The sequence below is a fragment of the Hyperolius riggenbachi genome, chromosome 7 (genome assembly GCF_040937935.1).
Source record: "Hyperolius riggenbachi isolate aHypRig1 chromosome 7, aHypRig1.pri, whole genome shotgun sequence".
NCBI lineage: Eukaryota > Metazoa > Chordata > Amphibia > Anura > Hyperoliidae > Hyperolius > Hyperolius riggenbachi.
The window spans coordinates 316,247,661-316,271,180 of NC_090652.1; the positions used below are offsets into that span (position 1 = coordinate 316,247,661).

The 23,520-nt window shown below is 46.0% G+C and overlaps 1 protein-coding gene across 8 annotated transcripts in view; it reads left to right on the plus strand.

The window, feature by feature from the left end:
• LOC137525232 (protein mono-ADP-ribosyltransferase PARP14-like) overlaps positions 1-23,520 on the plus strand; it is a 68,702-nt gene that overhangs the window by 23,084 nt on the left and 22,098 nt on the right. For all 8 annotated transcript variants that reach the window (XM_068246228.1, XM_068246229.1, XM_068246225.1 and 5 more), the window contains 8 exons: positions 530-2,784; positions 4,384-4,620; positions 6,767-6,988; positions 8,666-8,747; positions 9,053-9,202; positions 16,298-16,360; positions 17,159-17,329; positions 18,433-18,639. In XM_068246228.1, the coding sequence (XP_068102329.1) occupies positions 530-2,784; positions 4,384-4,620; positions 6,767-6,988; positions 8,666-8,747; positions 9,053-9,202; positions 16,298-16,360; positions 17,159-17,329; positions 18,433-18,639 (3,387 nt within the window). The remainder of the gene's footprint in view (positions 1-529; positions 2,785-4,383; positions 4,621-6,766; positions 6,989-8,665; positions 8,748-9,052; positions 9,203-16,297; positions 16,361-17,158; positions 17,330-18,432; positions 18,640-23,520) is intronic.

The following is a 23,520-nucleotide window of genomic DNA, read 5'->3' on the forward strand; positions in this document are numbered from 1 at the left end:
CACACGCATGGGTGAAAAAGAAACTCCTGTGCGTACCCAGCTTAAGAAGTGGAGGAACGCAGGATACAATAGGAGGGGGAAAAGGACCTGTCTCTTTAGGTCGGTGGAGATTTTAAACTAGTACCTTTTGGGAGGAGGGAGGTTGTAGAGAGCACAGCTAGACAAGACAGAGTGGATAGACGATGAAAGTCTGAAATTATGAGTGTAGGAGAAGGAAGTCGGGTTAGCACTCATTTAATTTATTTTTTTGTTCAGTCAAATGTTATTAAAAGAGTAAAATATGGTGGTAAAACATAACATACATGCTAGCCAATGCAAGAAGCTACACAACACTGACTTTCTATGGAGAAATGAAGTCTATGATACTGGGGCACTGAGACATAGATGTGTGATGGTGATAAGTGAATGGTACATTTGGAGGGGTTTAGAAGGGACGGATTGGACAGACTGGACATCACTGCATAATAAAATGCATGTTCACATTGTGTGTCATCATCCTACAGCCACTACTTCTTTCCTTCTCTTCCAGCTGTACGGACAGTTCTGAAGATGGAGCATGTGTTTGGCAAGACCAGGATATCGGTGTTTCCATACTACCCACTGCTGGGTGTAACACTCTATGGAAGAAGAGGACCGTGTATAGAAATACCTAAACCCATAGAGTTCCCAATCAGTCCATACATACTGGAATACATCATGAATGATGGTGACCTAAAGCTCAGCATGGAAGAGAAGATGAAGAGTAAACACTGTGAGATCATCTGGCCAGATCTAGGAAGCCAGAATCCAGTCCTCAAACTCGTCTTTCCTCCTGCCTTGTCTACCCAACTCAGGACCATGACAAAGGTTCTTCTGCATTGGAATGAAGAGGCTTATAGCGCGTTTTCACCACTCATATCACAATTTAAAGCCATAGAATGTAAAATGCATCAGTTGGCATGGGAAGTCATTAGAGACCAGACCAAGAGCCCTCCGTATAATAGAGTGCTGGTCAAGCCTGATTTTTCTGCAGAGAAGGTTTTCCTGGTTGGTCTTTCCAAGGATGTTTCTGAGCTTTATGCAACTTTCAGAAAACTGGTGGAAGAAACCTCAAGACAAATAGAAAGAAAGACTCAAAGCGTGACAGAGGATATAGCCATGTCCTCAGCTCTCTTTCAGATGATGTGCAATAAAGGGCTGAAGCGAAAAATCCAGGAACAAGTCCCAGAGCTGAAGATTGACTATGATTTACCCACAAAGAAAGCTCGGTTCTCTGGACTAAGAGATGAGGTTCTCACTGCCAAATGTGAGATACTCAGCATCAAGCAGCAACTGAAATCTAAATCCATCTGGATAAATCGGCACCTCATCGAGTTCCTAATGAGCACTGATAATGAAGAGCTCTCGGAGCAGATATTTTTACATAACAATATTAATGCACTGATGGAAACTGAGGATAACTCTGTTAAACTAACAGCTTACACTAAAGAAGACTTAACAGAGGCTGAGAAACAAATACGCCAAAAACTTTCCTGTAGACTAACTCATGTTGACAACAAGAGACTCTTGAGGTGTCCCGAATGGGAAAGTCTTCACTCATATTTGCTTGAAGCATTTAATGTAGAGAAATGCTCAGTTCTGATCCTGGAATGTCCTCCTGGAGCACCTGATGATGTGGTTATTGCCGGTCTGTCTTCAGTCGTACAAGACTGTTACCAACAAGTCAATGACTTTATGGAGAGAAATGCCACAATAGAAAGAGAGATTCCCGTTACGTCAACGGCAGTGATGCAGTTCATCCAGGAGGAAAGGAGGGAGATGTGGAAGAAGTTACAAGATGATGTTATTGTGATAAAGAACCAGAACAGCATATGCTTGTCAGGTCCAAGAATGCAGGTCCAAGAGGCCTCATCTCTCCTTCAAAGCATGATCTCCTCCCTTCACTACGATACTCTTCATGTCGATAAACCAGGAGTCAGACACTTTTGTAGAAAAAATGAAGACATTTTTGTTGCTGCTGCAAAGGCAAAATTCAGTTGTGTGATATGCTTAGAGGTTGAAAGAGACAATGATCTGTTAAATAGACCAAGATTCCAAATTAATCTTCCAAACAGAATAACCATAGCTGTATATAAGGAAGACTTGTGTCGTCACCGTGTAGATGTTGTTGTCAATGCCGCCAACGAAGATCTGGATCATATTGGGGGTTTGGCAAGAGCTATTGTGCAGGCAGCAGGACAAAAACTGAAAGATGACTGTGACTGTATAATCAAGAGGGACGGTAGATTGTCCTCTGGCGACGCAGTAATTACCGATGCAGGTAACTTGCCATGCAAGCAGGTCATACATACAGTTGGTCCTCGATGGAATTCAACGTCAACTGTTGAATGTGAACTCCTTCTAAGAAAAGCCATCACTAACAGTTTACAGCTGGCTGCGGCCAAAGGTCACACTTCAATAGCAATTCCAGCCGTCAGCTCTGGTGTTTTTGGATTTCCTCTGAAATCATGCCTTGAAAATATAGTGGAAGCCATTCGGGAGTATGCTGAAACGCAGGGAGGGAAAAGCACCTTGCAGAGAATACATCTAGTGGACTCCAAAGAGGAAACAGTCAACATGTTCTGTGAAGTTTCAAAAGCCAAATTTGGTCATCAAAATAACAAAGAGGCCTCGGCAACACCGGCACCCCAGCCTGGCATAGAAGAAGCAGAAAGTGTACAAGTCATGAGTGGTGATGCCAATACTCTGAGAACCAAGGAAGGGCTGATCATCAGATTGGTCCAGAAGAACATTGAAGACTGTACGGTATGTAGATCCCCTACCACCAGCAAAATATGATATGCAGAAAGATTTACGCTCTCACGGGATGTGTTCTTATGTGCATAGATGTCCAGCTCTTTGTTGGAGTCACCGCTATGCTCTTCCACATACATTCATATTATTTTCAGTATATCTTCAATTTTTTTCCCTTGGGTCACCTTATGTAAACCACATTCCAAATTATTATGCAAATTGAATTTAAATGTGATAAAGATTCAAAGGAATCTGAAGTGAAAATAAACTTATGATATGATGAGTGTAGCATGTGTAGTGCAACTAATAGAACATTCGTTTCAAAGAAAAAAGTCTCATATTGTTTACAGTGCAGAAAGAGTTAAGAAACTTCAGTTGTTATCTATGCAAAAGAGCTTCTCTGAGCTTTGCAACCCAACTTGGGTCAAAGACCAGTTCTATTTTCTGAAGCACTTATATATCAAAGAAACAATGAGAGGCAGCTTTAAGGGAATCTAAACTGAGAGGGATATGGATGTTTCCTTTTAAACAATACCAGTTGCCCGACAGTCCTGCTGATCTCTTTGGCTGCAGTAGTGTCTGAATCACACCTGAAACAAGCATGCAGCTAATCCAGTCTGACTATAGTCAGAGCACCTGATCTGCATGCTTGTTCAGGGGCTGTGGCTGAAAGTATTAGAGACACAGGATCTGCAGGAGTGCCACGCAACTGGTATTATTTTAAAAAGAGAAATTCATATCCTTCTCAGTTTAGGTTCCCTTTCAGATACGCTTTTACTGCAGGGGAGTTCAAAGGGTCATTAGCTCTGCTCTGTTTCATAGTTTAAATACAGAGTGTTGTTTGTAATTGCAAATATGACAGAATGATATAAAAAAAAAAAAAAAGCTATATAACTGAAAATAAAAACATGAGACTCTTTTCTTTGCTACTAATGTTCTATTCATTATTTGTATTACAAATACAATTCATTATATCATGATTCTTTTTTCGCTTCAGTGTCATTTTAAATATTTTGTTTTCTAATGAAGCTTACGGAATGTATCTGTTTTCACACATGTCTTTCTTGGGCCAAGGAAAGAACATGCTATCAGGGCCGGCGCTACCATAGAGGCAAAGGGGGCAATCGCCCCCGGGCCCCAGAGCATGTAAGGGGCCCCATTAACTGTTGCTTCCTGGTGCCTCTGCAGAGTGTTTGGCAGAGCAGCGTATCACCTGTGCTGGAGGGCATCTGATACACTACACTGCCAAAGACTCTGCAGGGGCCCAAGGGAGCACAGGAAAGCTGGTAGATGATTGGGAGGGTCCACAGCCGGCTCAGGGGCCAGGAAGGAAATTTGGCTGCAACAAAGAACCCCTAATGCCGCTTTTTGGTTGAGGGGTGTCTGTTGGGGGGCCCCTGGGCTAATTGTACCCTGGGGCTCCATTGTTAATAGAACCGGCCATGCATGCCATGCTGCATATATCTGTATCCACTTGTAGGGTGACCCCCGATGGCTTGTTCAAAACCGCCTATTAAATGTGTATTACCAGGAGGAGGAGCGCCTTGAGTCTAAATGCTGTTACTATAGTTATTGATAACTGGATAATATTCGTGATTTTGCTCCCGCCAGACAGATGTGATTGTGAACAGTGTAAACCTGAAAGTGGACATGAACTTCGGTGTGATATCCCGAGCCTTGCTGAGCCGGGCCGGCGCCGCTATGCAGCAGCTTCTGACAGATGCCAGTGTCGGGGATCAGGTGACTCTGGGGTCCGTGTATGTCACCAGCGGCTGCAGCCTCAGCTGTAAGGAGGTCTTCCATGTTGTCACTCCTCAGTGGGACAACGGACAAGGGATGTCGGAGAAGGTAACTCACATTATTACTGTGTCTAAAAATTATAATAAATGAGTAAAATGGTAAAATCGTCAGAGGACCACTTACCATCAACATTGTAGAAACTGTCACCTGATGAATCTGGGAGGGCTGATATCTGGAGATTAATAAGGAAATGTATGGAGGGGATAGCCTATGCAGAGCTTTATATGGTAGAGTTAGGAGTTTGGATTGGATCCATTGGGTAATTGTCAGCCTATGGAGAGATTAGCAGAGAGGGGCAGCGTAAGAGGAGCAGGAGAGGTTGGTGAGACGAGCAGCAGAGGTCAGTAGGGACTGGAGAGGTGCCAGTAGGGAGTTACAGTAGTCAAGACGGGAAATGATTAGAGCATGTGTAAGCATTTTAGTAGCCTCTTGTGTAAGACGGGGAATATTTCGGGAGATATTTTTGAGATGGAAATAGCAGGAGGTTGTTAATATGTGATTCAATTGAGAGCTCAGAGTGCAGAGTTACCCGACGACAAAGCGAGCTTTAGGAGTTGAGGTTATTGGGGTAATTCCTACATTAATGGTCACTATAGGTGGAGAACAGAGAGAGAAGGTGGAAATATCAGCGCTGCATAATATGTTGGCGCTTTATAAATACAATAAATAAATAAATCAATATCACAATTTCCATTGTATTCATGTTAAGTCTGAGGAAATGAGCTGACCTGTTTGGAGAGACAGGAGTTATGCTGGGCATAGTTGGTTCGTTTCTCTTTATCAATCGAGCCGATGATGGCTCGATTGATAATTTCCGACAGGTCCGATGACCGCGCGGATCGATTCCCCGCTCGATACCCGCGGGCGGACAATAGCGGAAATCGAGCGGAAGATAAGGAAGCGCCCACGGGGACGAGCGGGAATTGATCCAGGCGCGAGCGGGGACACGGCGGGAGTCGATCCGGCGGCTAATCGAGCCGCAGAAACGAACCGTCTATGCACAGCATTAGACAATCGGGGACTCGAGATTATAGTCTGAAGAGCAAAAATCTATTAACCCTTCGCACACTCGCATGCAAATGTTCAAACAAATGCATTCACAGATTCACTCATCCAGGCACAGCTGTTATCCCTACAGCTAAGCTAAAAGCCGGGGTCTTAGTTCACAGAAGAATGCATTCTTATGCTTAATCACCTATACTGCGCAGAAGTACCCAGGTAAACATAGGTGTCCTAACTCTGGCCCTGTAACATGCATAGTGCAGACATGCAAACACATTCATTGCATCAAACCTATCAATGGATTAGGAGCACACATCCTGACATCCTCTCCTGGGACAGATAGTGCATCTATTTCTATATTTTTTTATTTTAAACTTGTAAATAGTGATAGATGCAAAATGGAAAAAAATGCACCTTTATTTCCAAATAAAATAGTGTCGCCATACATTGTGATAGGGACATAGTTTTAACGGTGTAATAACCGGGACATATGGACAAATACAATACGCGAGTTTTAATTATGGAGGCATGTATTATTTTAAAACTATAATGGCTGAAAACTGAGAAATAATGAATTTTTCCATTTTTTCTTATTCTTCCTGTTAAAATGCATTTACAGTAAAGTGGCTCTTAGCAAAATGTACCCCCCAAAGAAAACCTAATTGGTGGCGGAAAAAACAAGATATAGATCAGTGCATTGTGATAAGTAGTGATAAAGTTATAGGCTAATGAATGGGAGGTGAACATTTCTCACGTGAAACGACGGAACCTGAATGGGTTAATGTCCTAACTAGAGGCGATGTGCCTGGATATATGTATTTTTTTTTTTTTATAGTCTGAAGAGGTCAGATAAGGTGTCAGTACAGAGGTGATGCCTTTTTCTTGCATGCATGCAGGTGTGGTCACTGTGGCAGTGCATTTCTCTTTGGAATTTGAGTATACAATACATCTTCCTAAGTTTAATAGAGTTCTGCTGAGTGCGCTTTATGTCAGAAATCTGTATGAGAAGTTCATATTCCATTGGAATTCCTGATGATGAGACTGAACATGAAGAAAAATGTAAAAAAACTGTCCAAAACACAAACCGAAACTAAGAGAACAATTTATAACTTTGCTCCAATGTCTTTCCTTTGATAATTTGCTTTGGTTTATAGTAAGATTCTCTCGCCTGCTCCCATTTTGTGCATTTCAGATATTTCGAGAATTTATCACCAGCTGTTTGAAGCAGGCAGAGCAGAAAGGTTGGAGGTCCATATCATTCCCGGCTATCGGAACCGGCAATCTCGGCTTCCCCAGGACTTTGGTAGCATCACTCATGGTTGAGGAAGCGTTACAATTCAGCCATGAAAATAAAGTGCAGAATCTTCAGGAGGTCCATCTGGTTCTTCACCCCAGTGATCAGACCACAATCCAGGTAACACCAGCATCTTGTATGCCGGGCACTGCTGGTCCAGCTGACTACACCATGAGAGGTGTCCTATTTCCTCATATTGTCTTCTCCAGCTGGTATACAGCTACAGAATGATCTGGTTCTTCATCTCAATGACCAGGTAACACCAGTATTTTTTATGTAGGACACTGCTGGTCTAGAGGACTCCGCCATGGCCATCTGCCGCGTGACGTGTCTCGTTCCCCCACTGTCCTCTCCAGCTGGTATACAGATATACTGTTCTTATTGAACAGACATTGTAGGATTGTGACTACTTAGATTGCATCATTTCATGTTACTTATGCTATAAACCTTCACTAGTCAAGAATACCTCCCTCACCCATCCCATAAACCTTTTACTCCCAATCCTTAATCTTCTAATCAAAGCTTAGCATTAACCCCAGTCTATTACTAATGCTAAATTAACCCTGTACCAAAAAAGAATCATGGTCCTAAAGGGCCCATACACCTAACGATTTTCCCGCCGATATATACAGCAGTTTCGATCACAGTGATCGAAACGGCTGTGAAATCGCCGCGCACATCACTGACAGAACGATCGCTTTCCGTCCGAAATCGATCGTTCCCATCGACCCATCCGTGCGGAAGATTTTTCTCGATCGCCGGCGGGTCGGGAGTGCGTCGATAGCGGCGTTCGAATGACGCAATACAGCCGGTATACATTACCTGCTCCGCCGGCGCGAGTCCCCGCTGTCACTGCTGTCTTCTCCGCTCTGGTCTGGTCTCTGGCATGCTTCTTTTCTTCCTGCCCGGCAGGAAGTTTAAACAGTAGAGCGCCCTCTACTGTTTAAACTTCCTGCCAGGCAGGAAGAAGTGAAGCATGCCGGAGACCAGACCAGCGCGGAGACGGAGCAGCGGTGTCCAGGGGACTCGCGCCAGCGGAGCAGGTAATGTATGCGGGCGCGGGGGAGCGGCGGCAGCACCACAGATTGTGAATGGCTTCAGGCTGAAATCGATTCACAATCTGTTTGCAGTAAAGGTGGCCATACGATCCCTCTCTGATCATATTCGATCAGAGAGGGATCTATCTGTTGGTCGAATCTGATGGCAAATCGACCAGTGTATGGCCACCTTAAGAAAGACCTGAACTCAGTGGTGATCCTCCTGAGACCCTCCTTCAGGTGCTACATTAGATTTTAATTGGTGTACTAGTGATAATAGTCACCTCTATGTGTGACTGAAATAGTGGCAATCATTCATGAAGGGTTTTCTCCCCACCACTTACACCTCTTTCCAATTGTGACTATCTCTGGATGGTGTGTGGTGCTCGGTGGCATGAGCTTGTAATATATACAGTGCTGAGTAGGAGTATAAAACTTACAGCCGGGCCTGTGGCTCTATATCTACGCCACCACCAAGACCTCAACATAACTCTATCTGAACCGTTCTTTTAACCTTCCAAGACCTACTGGCTTCTGGCATGAGCTGGGATATTGGGGTATGAAAATATCACTCAGATGTATTTTTGTGTGTGTACTGATGGATGCAGTCTTTAAATACAATAGTTTGGGGCCTCCTCACACCCCTGTACTCCAGGCTAGTCCACCTATAACTTATCATCCTAATGGAAAAACATTGTTCTTCTACTCCTCTCTATTCCTCGCTGCTTGATTGATATCTACGTCTGTTATAACATTTCAGGCTTTCTCGGATCACCTTGCACGATACACTGATGGTGTCACCAAGGAGTCCACCAAGACACCAGCAGCTGTGGCAGGTCCAGGTAAGTAAGTCTGTTTCTGTCTTGTACTATCTTTCTATACTAGATCTATTCCAGATATGTTTTATCGTGGAAGCACAAAAGAACATTTCTGAGAGCTTCCAGCGTAACATTTTTGGCACGTCGGATTTCTGAACACAACAGGCTGTATCTGGGACTGCTGTTGATGGAAACTGAGGAGGTTTTCGGTCTACAGAGTACTGTTTATCCCGATAAAACTCTGAAGCACTTGTACCACACAAGTTTACACGTTAAGCTGATATATTCCAAATCTCCTTGCTAAAGATACTTTTATTTCTGTCTTGCAGCTTTTTTTGGGACTGTGACAAGCCCGTCACAAGAGGTCTATGAAATGAAGATTGGAAGTCTCACCTATCAGGTGAAGTCTGGAGACATAACCAAGGAAACCGCCGACGTCATTGTCAACTCCACTAACGCCAAATTCAATCTGCACTCAGGTGAGTCTTATGGGGTCTGTGTGATGAGTTGTCAATAATTGTAACCATCTGCAGGGCGTTGACTGATTATGTTGGGCAAATTAAGCAAATTAAGGCGTGGTTATGATGATGTCACACAATCTGTGACTATGATACCAAAATAATGTAAGATTCCTTATAAGCAGGAGGATTCCCAAATCATGTGATATTTGATAGACAGATATGCCGCTTTGTGAGTTCTTTATCAAACAATTCCCATTATACTGGTACAAATATGAAAGAATGCAAACAAATAAAAAAAAAACAATAATAATTTATTAATACGAGTATATTAATTCAAGAAAAGAATGCAAATCATGTATTCTGCAGATAAAATGTATACAATACTTCCGGTTGTAAGCTTATTTATAAGGTGAATATCAAGAATTTAAAGGGACCCTGCGCAGTGCCTGAAATTAAAAGAGTACACTTACCTGGGGCTTCTTCCAGCTCACCGTAGGCGGCGAGGTCCCCCGGCGTCCTCCTGGCTCCTCTCCTTGTGCCTCCGCCGGCCCCCGTTACCGGCGACACCCGGCCGGGTTGTCGGCCCAGCTCTTCCTGGTTAATGATGCATAGCGTCATCACGCTGGCCGCTTCGCGTCATCACGGCGGCCGGCGTGACAGGTCTGCACATGCACGGAAAACCCACGCATGTGTAAGTGTAATCTTTTAATTTCAGGAACTGCTCGGGGTCCCTTTAACAATAGGGTGCGCTTAATTGAATATTATAACCATATACAGTATGAATGCAAAAATATATTTAATATTTAATAATTAGCAGCATAAAAAATAAGATAAAACAATAAAAAAAAATAAGAGAACAAATTAGCAGGATCCTGCTCCACTCATAACCATTCACACATTCAACTATGCTGCAGCACAGATTGGGGCCCAATTTACAAACTTTAAGGGTATGCAGAATGTCCCCTATCCATACTGAGGTAGATGTAGATCACAAGTGTCTCTGCCCAAAAAACACCCGCTTTGTGTGTAGTTGGAAGTAAGCAGTAGGAATCCTATGAGTTCCGTTTAGTCAAATTAATTGTAATCGTGTTATTAAATCCCTGATTGTGGCGTGAGAGTCTTTACACGCCACGTGTTTGCATGTTTACACTATGCATGTTACAGGGCTAGAGTTAGGACACCTATATTTACCTGGGTACTACTGCGCAGTATAGGTGACTAAGCATAAGAATGCATTCTTCTGTAATCTAAAACCCCGGCTTTTAACTTAGCTGTAGGGATAACAGTTGTGCCTGGATGAGTGAATTTGTGAATTCATTTGTTTGAACATTTGCATGCGAGAGTGCGAGGGGTTAATAGATTTTTGCTGTTTTCGAGCCACACCCCCTTCAGCACCTCCCTTTCCTTAATAACTTATTTAATGTCCTAACTAGAGGCGATGTGCCTGGATATATGTATTTTTTCTTGTTACTGACCCCTGTGGCTAGGGTCTAATCCAGTGCACTCCCTCCTTCCCCTGTATGTGGTTGTCAGCATGCACACAGCTTATGCTAGTGTATGTGCATGGTGCACATGGATACATTACGTTAGCTCCCTTGTGCGATTGGTAAGATGCACTATCTGTCCCAGGAGAGGACGTCAGGATGTGTGCTCCTAATCCATTGATAGGTTTGATGCAATGAATGTGTTTGCATGTTTACACTATGCATGTTACAGGGCTAGAGTTAGGACACCTATGTTTACCTGGGTACTTCCGCGCAGTATAGGTGACTAAGCATAAGAATGCATTCTTCTGTGAACTAAAACCCCGGCTTTTAACTTAGCTGTAGGGATAACAGTTGTGCCTGGATGAGTGAATTTGTGAATTCATTTGTTTGAACATTTGCATGCGAGAGTGCGAAGGGTTAATAGATTTTTGCTGTTTTCTAGCCACACCCCCTTCAGCACCTCCCTTTCCTTAATAACTTATTTAATGTCCTAACTAGAGGCGATGTGCCTGGATATATGTATTTTTTCAGTTTACCATAATCGGGCGTGTCCATTACACCTTTCACTATGAGACACATAAAGGCAATATGGCTGACCTAGCTTGTATCTGTAATCCCACATAACAGTACATTCTATAACCAGTATTCAGCTTCATACAATCTGACTAATCTAACCTGTGCCGCAAGATTTAACTAGAAAGATAGGAAAACATGCAATGGAAAAACTATATTAAAGGGACACGCTCAAATGACATGTTTTTTTCAATTGAGATAGGAAATGTTTGGGAAGTGCTGCTATGTGTTGGTGTATACATCTGAATCCTTATCTCTCTGTTTACTGTTATCTAATCCCTTTCACGCTTTTTTCTGGCAGCAGTCTGCTAAAATTCTGAGGGCAGACTCGGCCATGAGGGGAGGGGGAATTCCCTTCACAGTGCATCTGTTAACCCTGTGTGTGTAGAGAGCTCAGTCAGAGACAGGGAGAGCTTTCTCTCACAGAGAGCAGAAGAAATGTATCTTATGTTCAACGTAAACATCTGTAATTGTGTGTGTGAAACCTGATATATGAAAACATAAGAGTGTCAGGTAATCTGCTTCAATATTACACTGCTCTTAGCATGTCAGGTTGCAGAGATTCTTACAGATTCACCTCTGCTGCAAATGAGACATTCCAAACGTAGCTAAAATCTATACACAATGAATTACAGCTTTTGCCTCTGATATTTAACATGAAAAGTAGGAAAATGTTTACACAGCTACTTAGACATTATTTGTACATCGTCATTTTAGAACACATGGTTTGATAGAGTTCCTTTAAATGACCTGGCCTGCTTTTTGAGGAATTCCTCACCCCAATATCAAACTCCTCAATTAAAGGGAACCAGAGACGAATGGCCAGCTAAAATAGAAAAAGATTTTATACATACCTGGGGCTTCTTCCAGCCCCATAAGCCTGTATCGCTCCCACACCGCCATCCTCCGCTTCTTGGATCCGCCAGTCCCGGGCCCGTCACTTCCGGCGGACGCGGCCAATTGTCCGCATCACAGGGGCTCCCTCCATACCCGTACGCATGCGGCTGCGCAGTAGGCAGCCACATGCGTAACTGTACGGAGAGAGCACCCTGTGATGCGGAGTATTGGCCGCGTCCACCGGCCGACTGGCGGTAATGACGGGACCCGGTATCGGCGGATCCAGGCAGCGGAGGACGGCGGCGTGGGAGCGATCCGTGCGTATGGGGCTGGAGGAAGCCCCTGGTATGTATACTTCATCCTCTCTGGTTCCCTTTAAAGAGAACCAGAGATGAAGCACCTTCTTGTATTTTACCTTATAAATCAGCAGGAACATGACAGTAAACACCTAATCTGCTCTTTGTTTCATTGTTCTCTGTGTAATCTGACTGTTATCACCTCTGATAAGAATCCCCGACTGAGCACTCAGTCTAGCTTTGCAACGGAAAGATTATAGCTAAGTCTGTCTTCTGTGGTGTTATTTCAAGCCCAAGCCTGCCCCCTTGTGGCTCTGCTATAATGACTCAGCAATAATCATTCCCAGCGAAGCCAGATTTAATTGCTCAGTCTGGGATTCTTGTGACTGCTGATAACAGACACTTTTAGCAGTGAGGAGGAAACAGAGAGCATGGTAGGTGTTTTCTCTAATGTTCTTACTGATATACATGGTAAAATACACAAAGGTGCTTCGTCTCTGGTTCCCTTTAAGTCACGGGCTGGGAATCTTGGTCTTACTTATTAATAATAAAAATATCTAAAAATGACTATATTCTCAAATCGAGGAATATTTCTAATTTGCAACGTCAGAGAACACCCATCGGAGAATGAGGATGTGTAAAAGTATCTAATTAACCAAGATTTAAGCGATAACTTATTTGGGATTAATGCAATTAAAATTGATATTTACCAAGCATATGGTTGTGTTGAATTCCTCCAGGCCTTGGTCAGTCTCCCAGATAGGTGTCTCTTTGGGTGCCTTTCTTTTGGTTTCTCCTTTTCTGATGACTAGGCCCTCTTGTTTTATGCCCCACCATTATCTATAAACCTGCCTTAAGGATTAGACCTTCAACCAATCGGCGATCAAATATGTGTTCCTTCAAAGTAAACTTTAACTTAGGAAAGAGAGAAAAAAAATGGATTCCCATTTTTTTTTCTTTCTGGATGTATAGTATTCTCAATCAGGTGGCACTATTGGATCATATTTAACCTCCCTGGCGTTTTGATTCCGTGCGGCGCACGGCCGTGGGAGGGTTTTTTTTACCTAATTTTTTTTCCCCCATTTAGCTAGCCTATCGCTAGCTGCATGATTCCCCCCCTCCCTGCTGCGTCCCTCCCACCCTTCTGATCGCCGCCGGTTTGAATACCTATCAGGAAATCCTGTTCTGAATGGGATTTCCTGAGGGCTTCCCCCGTCGCCATGGTGATGAACGGAATGACGTCATCGACGTCGTGACGTCACAGGGAGTCCCGATCCACCCCGTAGCGCAGCCTGGCGGTGACTGGCAGGCTGTGCAAGGGGTCTGCGGGGGGGGGGCCTCTTTTGCGCCGGGTAGCGGCGGATCGGGTAGGACACGCAGCTAGCAAAGTGCTAGCTGCGTGTATAAAAAAAAAAATTATGCAAATCGGCCCAGCAGGGCCTGAGCAATCCACCGCGGCGTTACTGGACGAGCTGAGCTCGTCCGTAACGCCCAGGTGGTTAAAATAAAATTTGAACTATGCCTCACTAGTTTGATAAGAATATGCAATATTGACTTCTGCTTCATGAAGGAACAATGAATAAACCCCAAGTAAATAAAATGTATTTGGGAATACACACAGCTGATCAGAATTAGTTACAGACACTGTTGTCCTTCTTCCTTGGGACTTTTGCAATATCTACTTAGAGCTTTATAATTAAATCTTAGCAAGACTTCCAAGCTTTTAGAAAGAAGAAGTTAAAGAGACTCTGTAACATGAAAAAGATCCCCTGGGGGGTACTCACCTCGGGTGGGGGAAGCCTCCGGATCCTGATGAGGCTTCCCACGCCATCCTCTGTCCCACGGGGGTCTCGCTGCAGCCCTCCGAACAGCCAGCGACAGACCCGACTGTAATTTCAATATTTACCTTTGCTGGCTCCAGCGGGGGCGCTGTGGCTGCTTTCCTCTTCGAACTACACGGAAATACCCGATCTCAGTCGGGTCCGCTCTACTGCGCAGGCGCTGGAAACTTGCGCCTGCGCAGTAGAGCAGACCCGACGGCGATCGGGTATTTCCGTGTAGTTCGGAGCCGACAGCCGTCAGAGCGCCTGCGCAGGAGCCGGGAAGGTAAATATTACGTCACGGCTGCACGGAGGGCTGCAGCGAGACCCCCGTGGGACAGAGGACGGCGTGGGAAGCCTCCTTAGGATCCGGAGGTGAGTACCCCCAGGGGATTTTTTGAGGTTACAGATCCTCTTTAACATTAAACAGCAATTCTCTGGCATAATGCTGACAATACTTTCGGAAATAATATGGTCTGAATCTGCCTATGCGGAATGTAATATCATCCGCTCTCATTATTATGTGAATAACATTAGCTTGTTCTTACCGTGTATAAGTGCATATATACATGCACACACACACCTACCTCCAACAGGCATGTCTCATACAGGCTATCACAATACATCACAGAGTTAAATTCACATAAGAGACAACATTATTTATTTATTTTACGCAGCGCACATATTACGCAGCACTGACCTAATTAATGTCTATCCCACATGAGCGCATTATTGATGATCTGCATTAGATTAAAGAGAATCTGTACTGTGAAAATCTTACATAAATAAACGTACCAGCCTGCTTGTTGTCTTCTAGCCCCCGCTGCTCCCCGCTGCTTTCTCGGTGATAAAATCACTGTTTCATTCATTGTTTTTGTAAACAATGAAGATGGCCGCAAAACAGGATATACGTCATCAGAGCAGGTGCCTGTTTGCAGAGGCTCCTCTTAAGCCTGACTTGACTGCTGGAATGTTACTCCCAGTGTTGCCCTAGCTGCCTGTCTGTGCTTTGAACTGATCTCTCTGCACTCACAGCTGTTTGAAATGTCACAGCTCCATGAGCCTCGCAGACAGGCTGGCTGTGGGCAGAGACCTTGCCTGTGACTCATACACACAGCACACAGGAGAGCATAGGGGGGGCGTGCATAACTTCTCCCTATCACAGCAGAGGCAGCTCCCTCCTCCCTGGGTCGACAAAGCTTGACAAAGAAAAGAAGATTAGATATATTACAGAGACCGTGTAACTAGAAAAGGCTTGATTAATCCAGACCACATTAGAACAGGTATAGGAACTTATAGGATAGAAGAAATAAGGTTGAACATTTTGTTACAGAGTCTCTTTAAGGCCAGTAGCAACTTATGTCTTATGCGTTAGAGTGACACATTTCTCATGAGAGCTCCCTTGTACATATGTCTGGCTGGTGATAATTAATAATGTAATGTAGGTTTTATCGTTCCGTATACAGCAATTAGAATTGGGCACATGCTGATTCATGATCATCTTAATCAAGGTTGTACATACGTCTCTCCAGATAAACTGACTCGATGGAAAGCTGTACTCTGAAAAAACATGTTGCTTCATTCAACATCACACAATAGAACCTGTGAATTCAACTATTTTAAAATTAGAATCAAATGATATAATATTCAGTTAATTAATCTACCAATAATCACACTATTAAAAACTATGGTGAATCATAGAATCTTTTGTTATGACCGAAATTAATTATATGTTTTTATTAACCGATAATCTATATTAATTATCAAGTAGACCCAAGCCCGTTTAAAAACGGGCTCTAGGTCTTTTTCCGGCTGCCGCGGCCACCAGTGCGCCAGCCGCGCGCGCAACCGATGCGTGCAGAGCGCGCACTCGCCCGCCCGCACCCGCCCACCTCGCTCCCTGGTCCCAGCTGTCCGTTACTGCGCACATGCACAGTAACAAAAAACCTGGGACACAGGGACACTTAGGTTTTATTAGGTAGGATCGTTCATTTATTAAAATGCAACAATTGGCAGTAGACCTGAAATCCTGCAGATAACAGCAAAACACCTGTCTGTGGTCCAACGCTGTGTTCACATTGTGCTTACTATTGTTTGTAGGAGTCTCAAAGGCAATATTGAAAGCAGCTGGAAAGGATGTTGCATTATCTGCGGCCACATTGGGTAAGGATCTCCAATAGTTTAATTTTACTTTCTTTGACCAGTGATGCTCTGCACTTCCCTGAGATAATGCTGTGCACCAAAAACATACAGTTAAAAGTCAATTTTGGACAAGCACCATCTATGATTAATTCATATTATAACAGGTCTGTGTTGTAGATCAAATTCTAATTAAGAAGGGAGTGTGCTAATTGGACAGTATAACATCACAAAATAAGAAAAATACATGTGATAATTGTTCCCAATAAAATTTGTTGTTATTTGAGATACAATTGATTGGTTTGGTGCTGTTTATATTGGGCACTTTTTCTTTTTCCTCTTTCACCAAAAACATACATTGAACACGCAATATAGGCAATCCCAGTGTGAGAACCTGAGGAATCGGGACTGAGATGTGGGAGATACCGGCAGGGGCGTAGCAATAGGGGTTGCAGAGGTAGCGACTGCATCGAGGCCCTTGGGCCAGAGGGGCCCTGAAGGGTCCACCCTCTATCACAGTATTAGCTCTCTATTGGTCCTGTGCTCATAATAATCACTTCTATAGATACTTTGAATAGTAGTTATCATTAACAAGCTGTTCTCCATCCCCTTCTTGCACCTCTGACACTGTAGTTGCCATTGGCAGGTTTTGGTGCGCCGTATCAATTGTTATGTACAGAGTGCTTGTTGGGGGGGGGGGGGTCCCATTGTAGAACTTGCATCGGGGCCCACAGCTCCTTAGCTACGCCACTGGGTACCGGCCGGGGCAGAGGAGATTGCATCTCCAATGGCAAGTATGATGAATCTCTATGTTTCCACCAGGTGCCCAACCTCATAACGGCTTCATCACGACCCATCCGGGGAAGCTTAAGCAGTGTAAATTCCTTCTCCATGTGACGGGAGACAAGCAGCAAACACTGATGAAGTATCTCGTCCTGCAGGAGTGTGAGAGGAATGGGGTGTCCTCCGTGGCTTTCCCCGCTATGGGAACAGGTAGGATAGAAACATCTCCAAGAATTATTCTCACGCTTCCTCTTCAGGATTCAATAATTGCATATTTCCGAGACGGAACGGTATAAGTCATATCTGAAATATCTGCTACGATCCTCTGCAGTACTTCCTGTAATAATCATCAGCATCTTGGTGTAGTGCTGTCACAATGACCGCACACAGCTAGGGAAGGTAGAGATATTTTTGAGGTCACAGGGGGACATTTATCAAGAGTTTCTGAGACAAAATATTAGTAGGTTTTTAGAAATCCGTGCAGAACTGTCTCAGACAGCCTAAGAAATCACTAAATAGTGCATGTCCATTCATTACAGGCATTGCGATTGGGTAGAGGACCGCTCGGTCCTTTTCCCCAATCACGGAACACAGAGTCCCGACGGGTAACGGCAGCGGGAGTGGCGCGCACACGTGCGGAGCGGCGGTGGGAGCAAGTGACTTAATAAAACGTCCTGTTGCCGTTAACAGGCTCAAACAGGTCAGTATGCCATTAACTGGTTAAATGGAGCTGGTGGTGGTGGTAGTTAGGGGTGGAGAGACATTACGTAATGGTGGCAGTTGTAGTGGTAGATAGGGGAGCATTATCGGGTGGAGACATTGTTGAGGTCATTGTCTCCTTCAGATGGAGCCCCCCCCCCCCCCCCCCCATTTCACGAACTAGGCCCCACCAGCTTTTGGCTAATTTTGGCTAATCCGCTTTCTGTGTTTCTTATCTGCTATGCCTGAGGTAAGTCCTTTGGGGTTGGGGAGAGAAGGATGAGTACACTCCCGCAGAGAAGATTCTGAGCCCTGCTGAGGTCATGTAGTTGTGATTTCTTGGTGCGTTTTGGAGCATGAAAATAGAAATCTTATAATCTCAAGCATAGCCTGATTGTCTTTCGGAATGAGAGAGAGAGCGGGAGGCTCTGGGGAAAGGTTCATATCCTCAACATATTTCCTGGAAGCACAGGTAGCTCTCTAATCTCATGAGCTGGGGTTTCAGTGTAATTACTGAAGGAACGATATGTTCTGATAACTTCATGGTAACCTCATATAACAGAGTTTCCTGGGGAAAGCCGATGTTTGTAAATACTTGTGTTTTGCTGATGCAGGTGTTGGAGGATTATCTGCCTCGGCGGTGGCGGAGTCCTTCCTAGACGCCATGGTGGACTTCATCAACTCAAAGCCAACCCATTCCCTCCAGACGGTGAAGGTGGTTCTATTCCAGCAGCAGATGCTGAACGATTTCTACACCAGCATGAAGAGGAGGGAGGGGACAGCCTTGCCCGATTCTGCACCCTCCACCTCTCGAGAGACAGGTGAGTTATGGAGATACCAAAATAGACTTAATATTCAGCTCACTTTGCACACACTTTGAATAATTGTCATGCACATAAATAATTTTGGGAACTATCCAGGGGCGTAACTAGGCCCCACCGGGCCCCCCTGCAGAATTTGAGAGCGGCCCCCTCCCCTCCCTGGGGCCCACTCGGGGCCGTTTTGTGGGGGCTGGAGGGGTGGCAGCATGAGGGGAAAGCCTTGGTCACTGTCGGCGGCGCGAGGGGAAGTTCCCCCCCTCTCCCTCACCTCGGGACTCTCCCCTCTGCGCTCCCCTCCAGCTTAAGTTACAGTGTGGGCAGCGGGCAGCGGCGGACAGATACATACCTTCCGTGCGTTCCACCGCATACTCCTCGCTCTAGCGTCTGACGTCACTTCCGGAAGGAGCAGGGGCTGCAGGCCCTATTGTTACGCCAGTGGAACTATCATTCTGCAGGCTTACTGCTTGATCGCTTTTTCTGTTCTAGAGAAAGGGAGCTCAATGGGCACTTGTGTATTACTGAGCTATGCAGGCAGGGCCGGCCTTTGACCTGAGCGACCGGAGCGATCGCTCAGGGCGCCGGCTTCCAGGGGGCGCTCCTGCCACCTGGCTGCATGTGGCTGCTGCGGCCCCGTCTGGGTCCGTCTCGCTCCGCCCCCTGGTGCCGCTGCTGGGGAGCAAACATGCGGCCGCCGTGATGGAGGGGGGAGCCGCGGGGAGGGCAGCCCGACCTCTCCCTCCCTTCCTCTCCGGGCCGCCCTCCGTGCTCCCCCCTCCGATGCAGACTCGGCAAGTTATGCACGGAGAACTCACCTCCCTGGTTCCGATCGCCGGCGCCTCTCACTTCCCGCTGTTCGCCTCTTCTACATTAGTTACTGATACACACTAAACTTCCTGCTAAGCAGGAAGTTTAGTGTGCATCAGCGGCTATGTAGAAGAGGCGAACAGCGGGAAGTGAGAGGCGCCGGCGATCGGAACCAGGGAGGTGAGTACTCTGTGCATAACTTGCCGAGTCTGCATCGGAGGGGGGAGCACGGAGGGCGGCCCGGAGAGGAAGGGAGGGAGAGGTCGGGCTGCCCTCCCCGCGGCTCCACCTCCAGTATGAGGGGGGGGGGGGGCACCTACCTACCTACCTACCTACCTACCTACCTACTCTAATCTATACTGGGGGCAGCTAACTATATAATCTATACTGGGGGGCAGCTACCTATCTAATCTATACTGTGGGCAGCTACCTATCTAACCTATACTTGGGGGGCAACTACCTATCTATACTGGGGGGCAGCTACCTATCTAACCTATACTGGGGGGCAGCTACCTATCTAATCTATACTGGAGGGCAGCTACCTATCTAACCTTTACTGGGGGGCAGCTACCTATCTAATCTATACTGGGGGGCAGCTACCTATCTAACCTATACTGGGGGCAGCTACCTATCTAACCTATACTGGGGGGCAGCTACCTATCTAATCTATACTGGGGGGCAGCTACCTATCTAATCTATACTGGGGGCAGCTACCTATCTAACCTATACTGGGGGCAGCTACCTATCTAACCTATACTGGGGGCAGCTACCTATCTAATCTATACTGGGGGCAGCTACCTATCTAATCTATACTGGGGGCAGCTACCTATCTAATCTATACTGGGGGCAGCTACCTATCTAATCTATACTGGGGAGCAGCTACCTATCTAATCTATACTGGGGGGCAGCTACCTATCTAACCTATACTGGGGGCAGCTACCTATCTAACCTATACTGGGGGCAGCTACCTATCTAATCTATACTGGGGGCAGCTACCTATCTAATCTATACTGGGGGCAGCTAACTATCTAACCTATACTGGGGGCAGCTACCTATCTAACCTATACTGGGGGGCAGATACCTATCTAACCTATACTGGGGGGCAGCTACCTATCGAATCTTTACTGGGGGCAGCTACCTATCTAGCCAATAATGGGGGCAGCTACCTATCTAATCTATACTGGGGGCACCTATCTATCTAACCTATACTGGGGGCAGCTACCTATCTAATCTATACTGGGGGCACCTACCTATCTAATCTATACTGGGGGCACCTACCTATCTAACCTATACTGGGGGCAGCTACCTATCTAACCTATACTGGGGGGCAGCTACCTATCTAACCTATATTGCGGGTACCTACCTATCTAACCTATACTGGGGGCAGCTACCTATCTAATCTATACTGGGGGCAGCTACCTATCTAGCCAATACTGGGGGCACCTACCTATCTAATCTATACTGGGGCAGCTACCTATCTAACCTATACTGGGGGGCAGCTACCTATCTAATCTATACTGGGGGGCAGCTACCTATCTAATCTATACTAGGGGCAGCTACCTATCTAACCTATACTGGGGGCAGCTACCTATCTAACCTATACTGGGGGCAGCTACCTATCTAATCTATACTGGGGGCAGCTAACTATCTAACCTATACTGGGGGGCAGCTACCTATCTAATCTATACTGGGGGCAGCTACCTATCTAACCTATACTTGGGGGGCAACTACCTATCTAACCTATACTGGGGGGCAGGGGCGTAACTAGGCCCCACCGGGCCCCCCTGCAGATTTTCTGAGCGGGCCCCCCCCCCCGGGGCCCGCTCGCGGCCGTTTTGTGGGTGCTGGAGGGGTGGCAGCATGAGGGGAAAGCCTTGCCCACAGTCGGCGGGGAGAGGGGTAGTTCCCCCCCTCTCCCTCACCTCGGGGCTCTCCCCTCTGCGCTCCCCTCCAGCTCGTAAGTGTCTGTGGGGCTGTGGTGGGCAGCGAGCGGCGGGCAGATAGGCGGCAGGGCCTATTCCTACGCCCCTGCTGGGGGGGCAGCTACCTATCTATACTGGGGGGCAGCTACCTATCTAACCTATACTGGGGGGCAGCTACCTATCTAATCTATACTGGAGGGCAGCTACCTATCTAACCTATACTGGGGGGCAGCTACCTATCTAATCTATACTGGGGGGCAGCTACCTATCTAACCTATACTGGGGGCAGCTACCTATCTAACCTATACTGGGGGGCAGCTACCTATCTAATCTATACTGGGGGGCAGCTACCTATCTAATCTATACTGGGGGCAGCTACCTATCTAACCTATACTGGGGGCAGCTACCTATCTAACCTATACTGGGGGCAGCTACCTATCTAATCTATACTGGGGGCAGCTACCTATCTAATCTATACTGGGGGCAGCTACCTATCTAATCTATACTGGGGAGCAGCTACCTATCTAATCTATACTGGGGGGCAGCTACCTATCTAATCTATACTGGGGGGCAGCTACCTATCTAACCTATACTGGGGGGCAGATACCTATCTAACCTATACTGGGGGGCAGCTACCTATCTAATCTATACTGGGGGCAGCTACCTATCTAATCTATACTGGGGAGCAGCTACCTATCTAATCTATACTGGGGAGCAGCTACCTATCTAATCTATACTGGGGGGCAGCTACCTATCTAATCTATACTGGGGGGCAGCTACCTATCTAACCTATACTGGGGGCAGCTACCTATCTAACCTATACTGGGGGCAGCTACCTATCTAATCTATACTGGGGGCAGCTACCTATCTAACCTATACTGGGGGCAGCTACCTATCTAATCTATACTGGGGGCAGCTAACTATCTAATCTATACTGGAGGGCAGCTACCTATCTAACCTATACTGGGGGGCAGCTACCTATCTAATCTATACTGGGGGGCAGCTACCTATCTAACCTATACTGGGGGCAGCTACCTATCTAACCTATACTGGGGGGCAGCTACCTATCTAATCTATACTGGGGGGCAGCTACATATCTAATCTATACTGGGGGCAGCTACCTATCTAACCTATACTGGGGGCAGCTACCTATCTAACCTATACTGGGGGCAGCTACCTATCTAATCTATACTGGGGGCAGCTACCTATCTAATCTATACTGGGGGCAGCTACCTATCTAATCTATACTGGGGAGCAGCTACCTATCTAATCTATACTGGGGGGCAGCTACCTATCTAATCTATACTGGGGGGCAGCTACCTATCTAACCTATACTGGGGGGCAGATACCTATCTAACCTATACTGGGGGGCAGCTACCTATCTAATCTATACTGGGGGGCAGCTACCTATCTAACCCTTTACTGGGGGCAGCTACCTATCTTATCTATACTGGGGGCAGCTACCTATCTAATCTATACTGGGGGGCAGCTACCTATCTAATCTATACTGGGGGGCAGCTACCTATCTAATCTATACTGGGGGGCAGCTACCTATCTAATCTATACTGGGGGGCAGCTACCTATCTAACCTATACTGGGGGCAGCTACCTATCTAACCTATACTGGGGGCAGCTACCTATCTAACCTATACTGGGGGCATTTACCTATCTAACCTATACTGGGGGCAGCTACTTATCTAATCTATACTGGGGGCAGCTACCTATCTAATCTATACTGGGGGCAGCTACCTATCTAACCTATACTGGGGGCAGCTACCTATCTAACCTATACTGGGGGCAGCTACCTATCTAACCTATACTGGGGGCAGCTACCTATCTAATCTATACTGGGGGCAGCTACCTATCTAATCTATACTGGGGGGCAGCTACCTATCTAATCTATACTGGGGGCAGCTACCTATCTAATCTATACTGGGGGGCAGCTACCTATCTAACCTATACTGGGGGCAGCTACCTATCTGACCTATACTGGGGGCATTTACCTATCTAACCTATACTGGGGGCAGCTACTTATCTAATCTATACTGGGGGCAGCTACCTATCTAATCTATACTGGGGGCAGCTACCTATCTAACCTATACTGGGGGCAGCTACCTATCTAACCTATACTGGGGGCAGATACCTATCTAACCTAT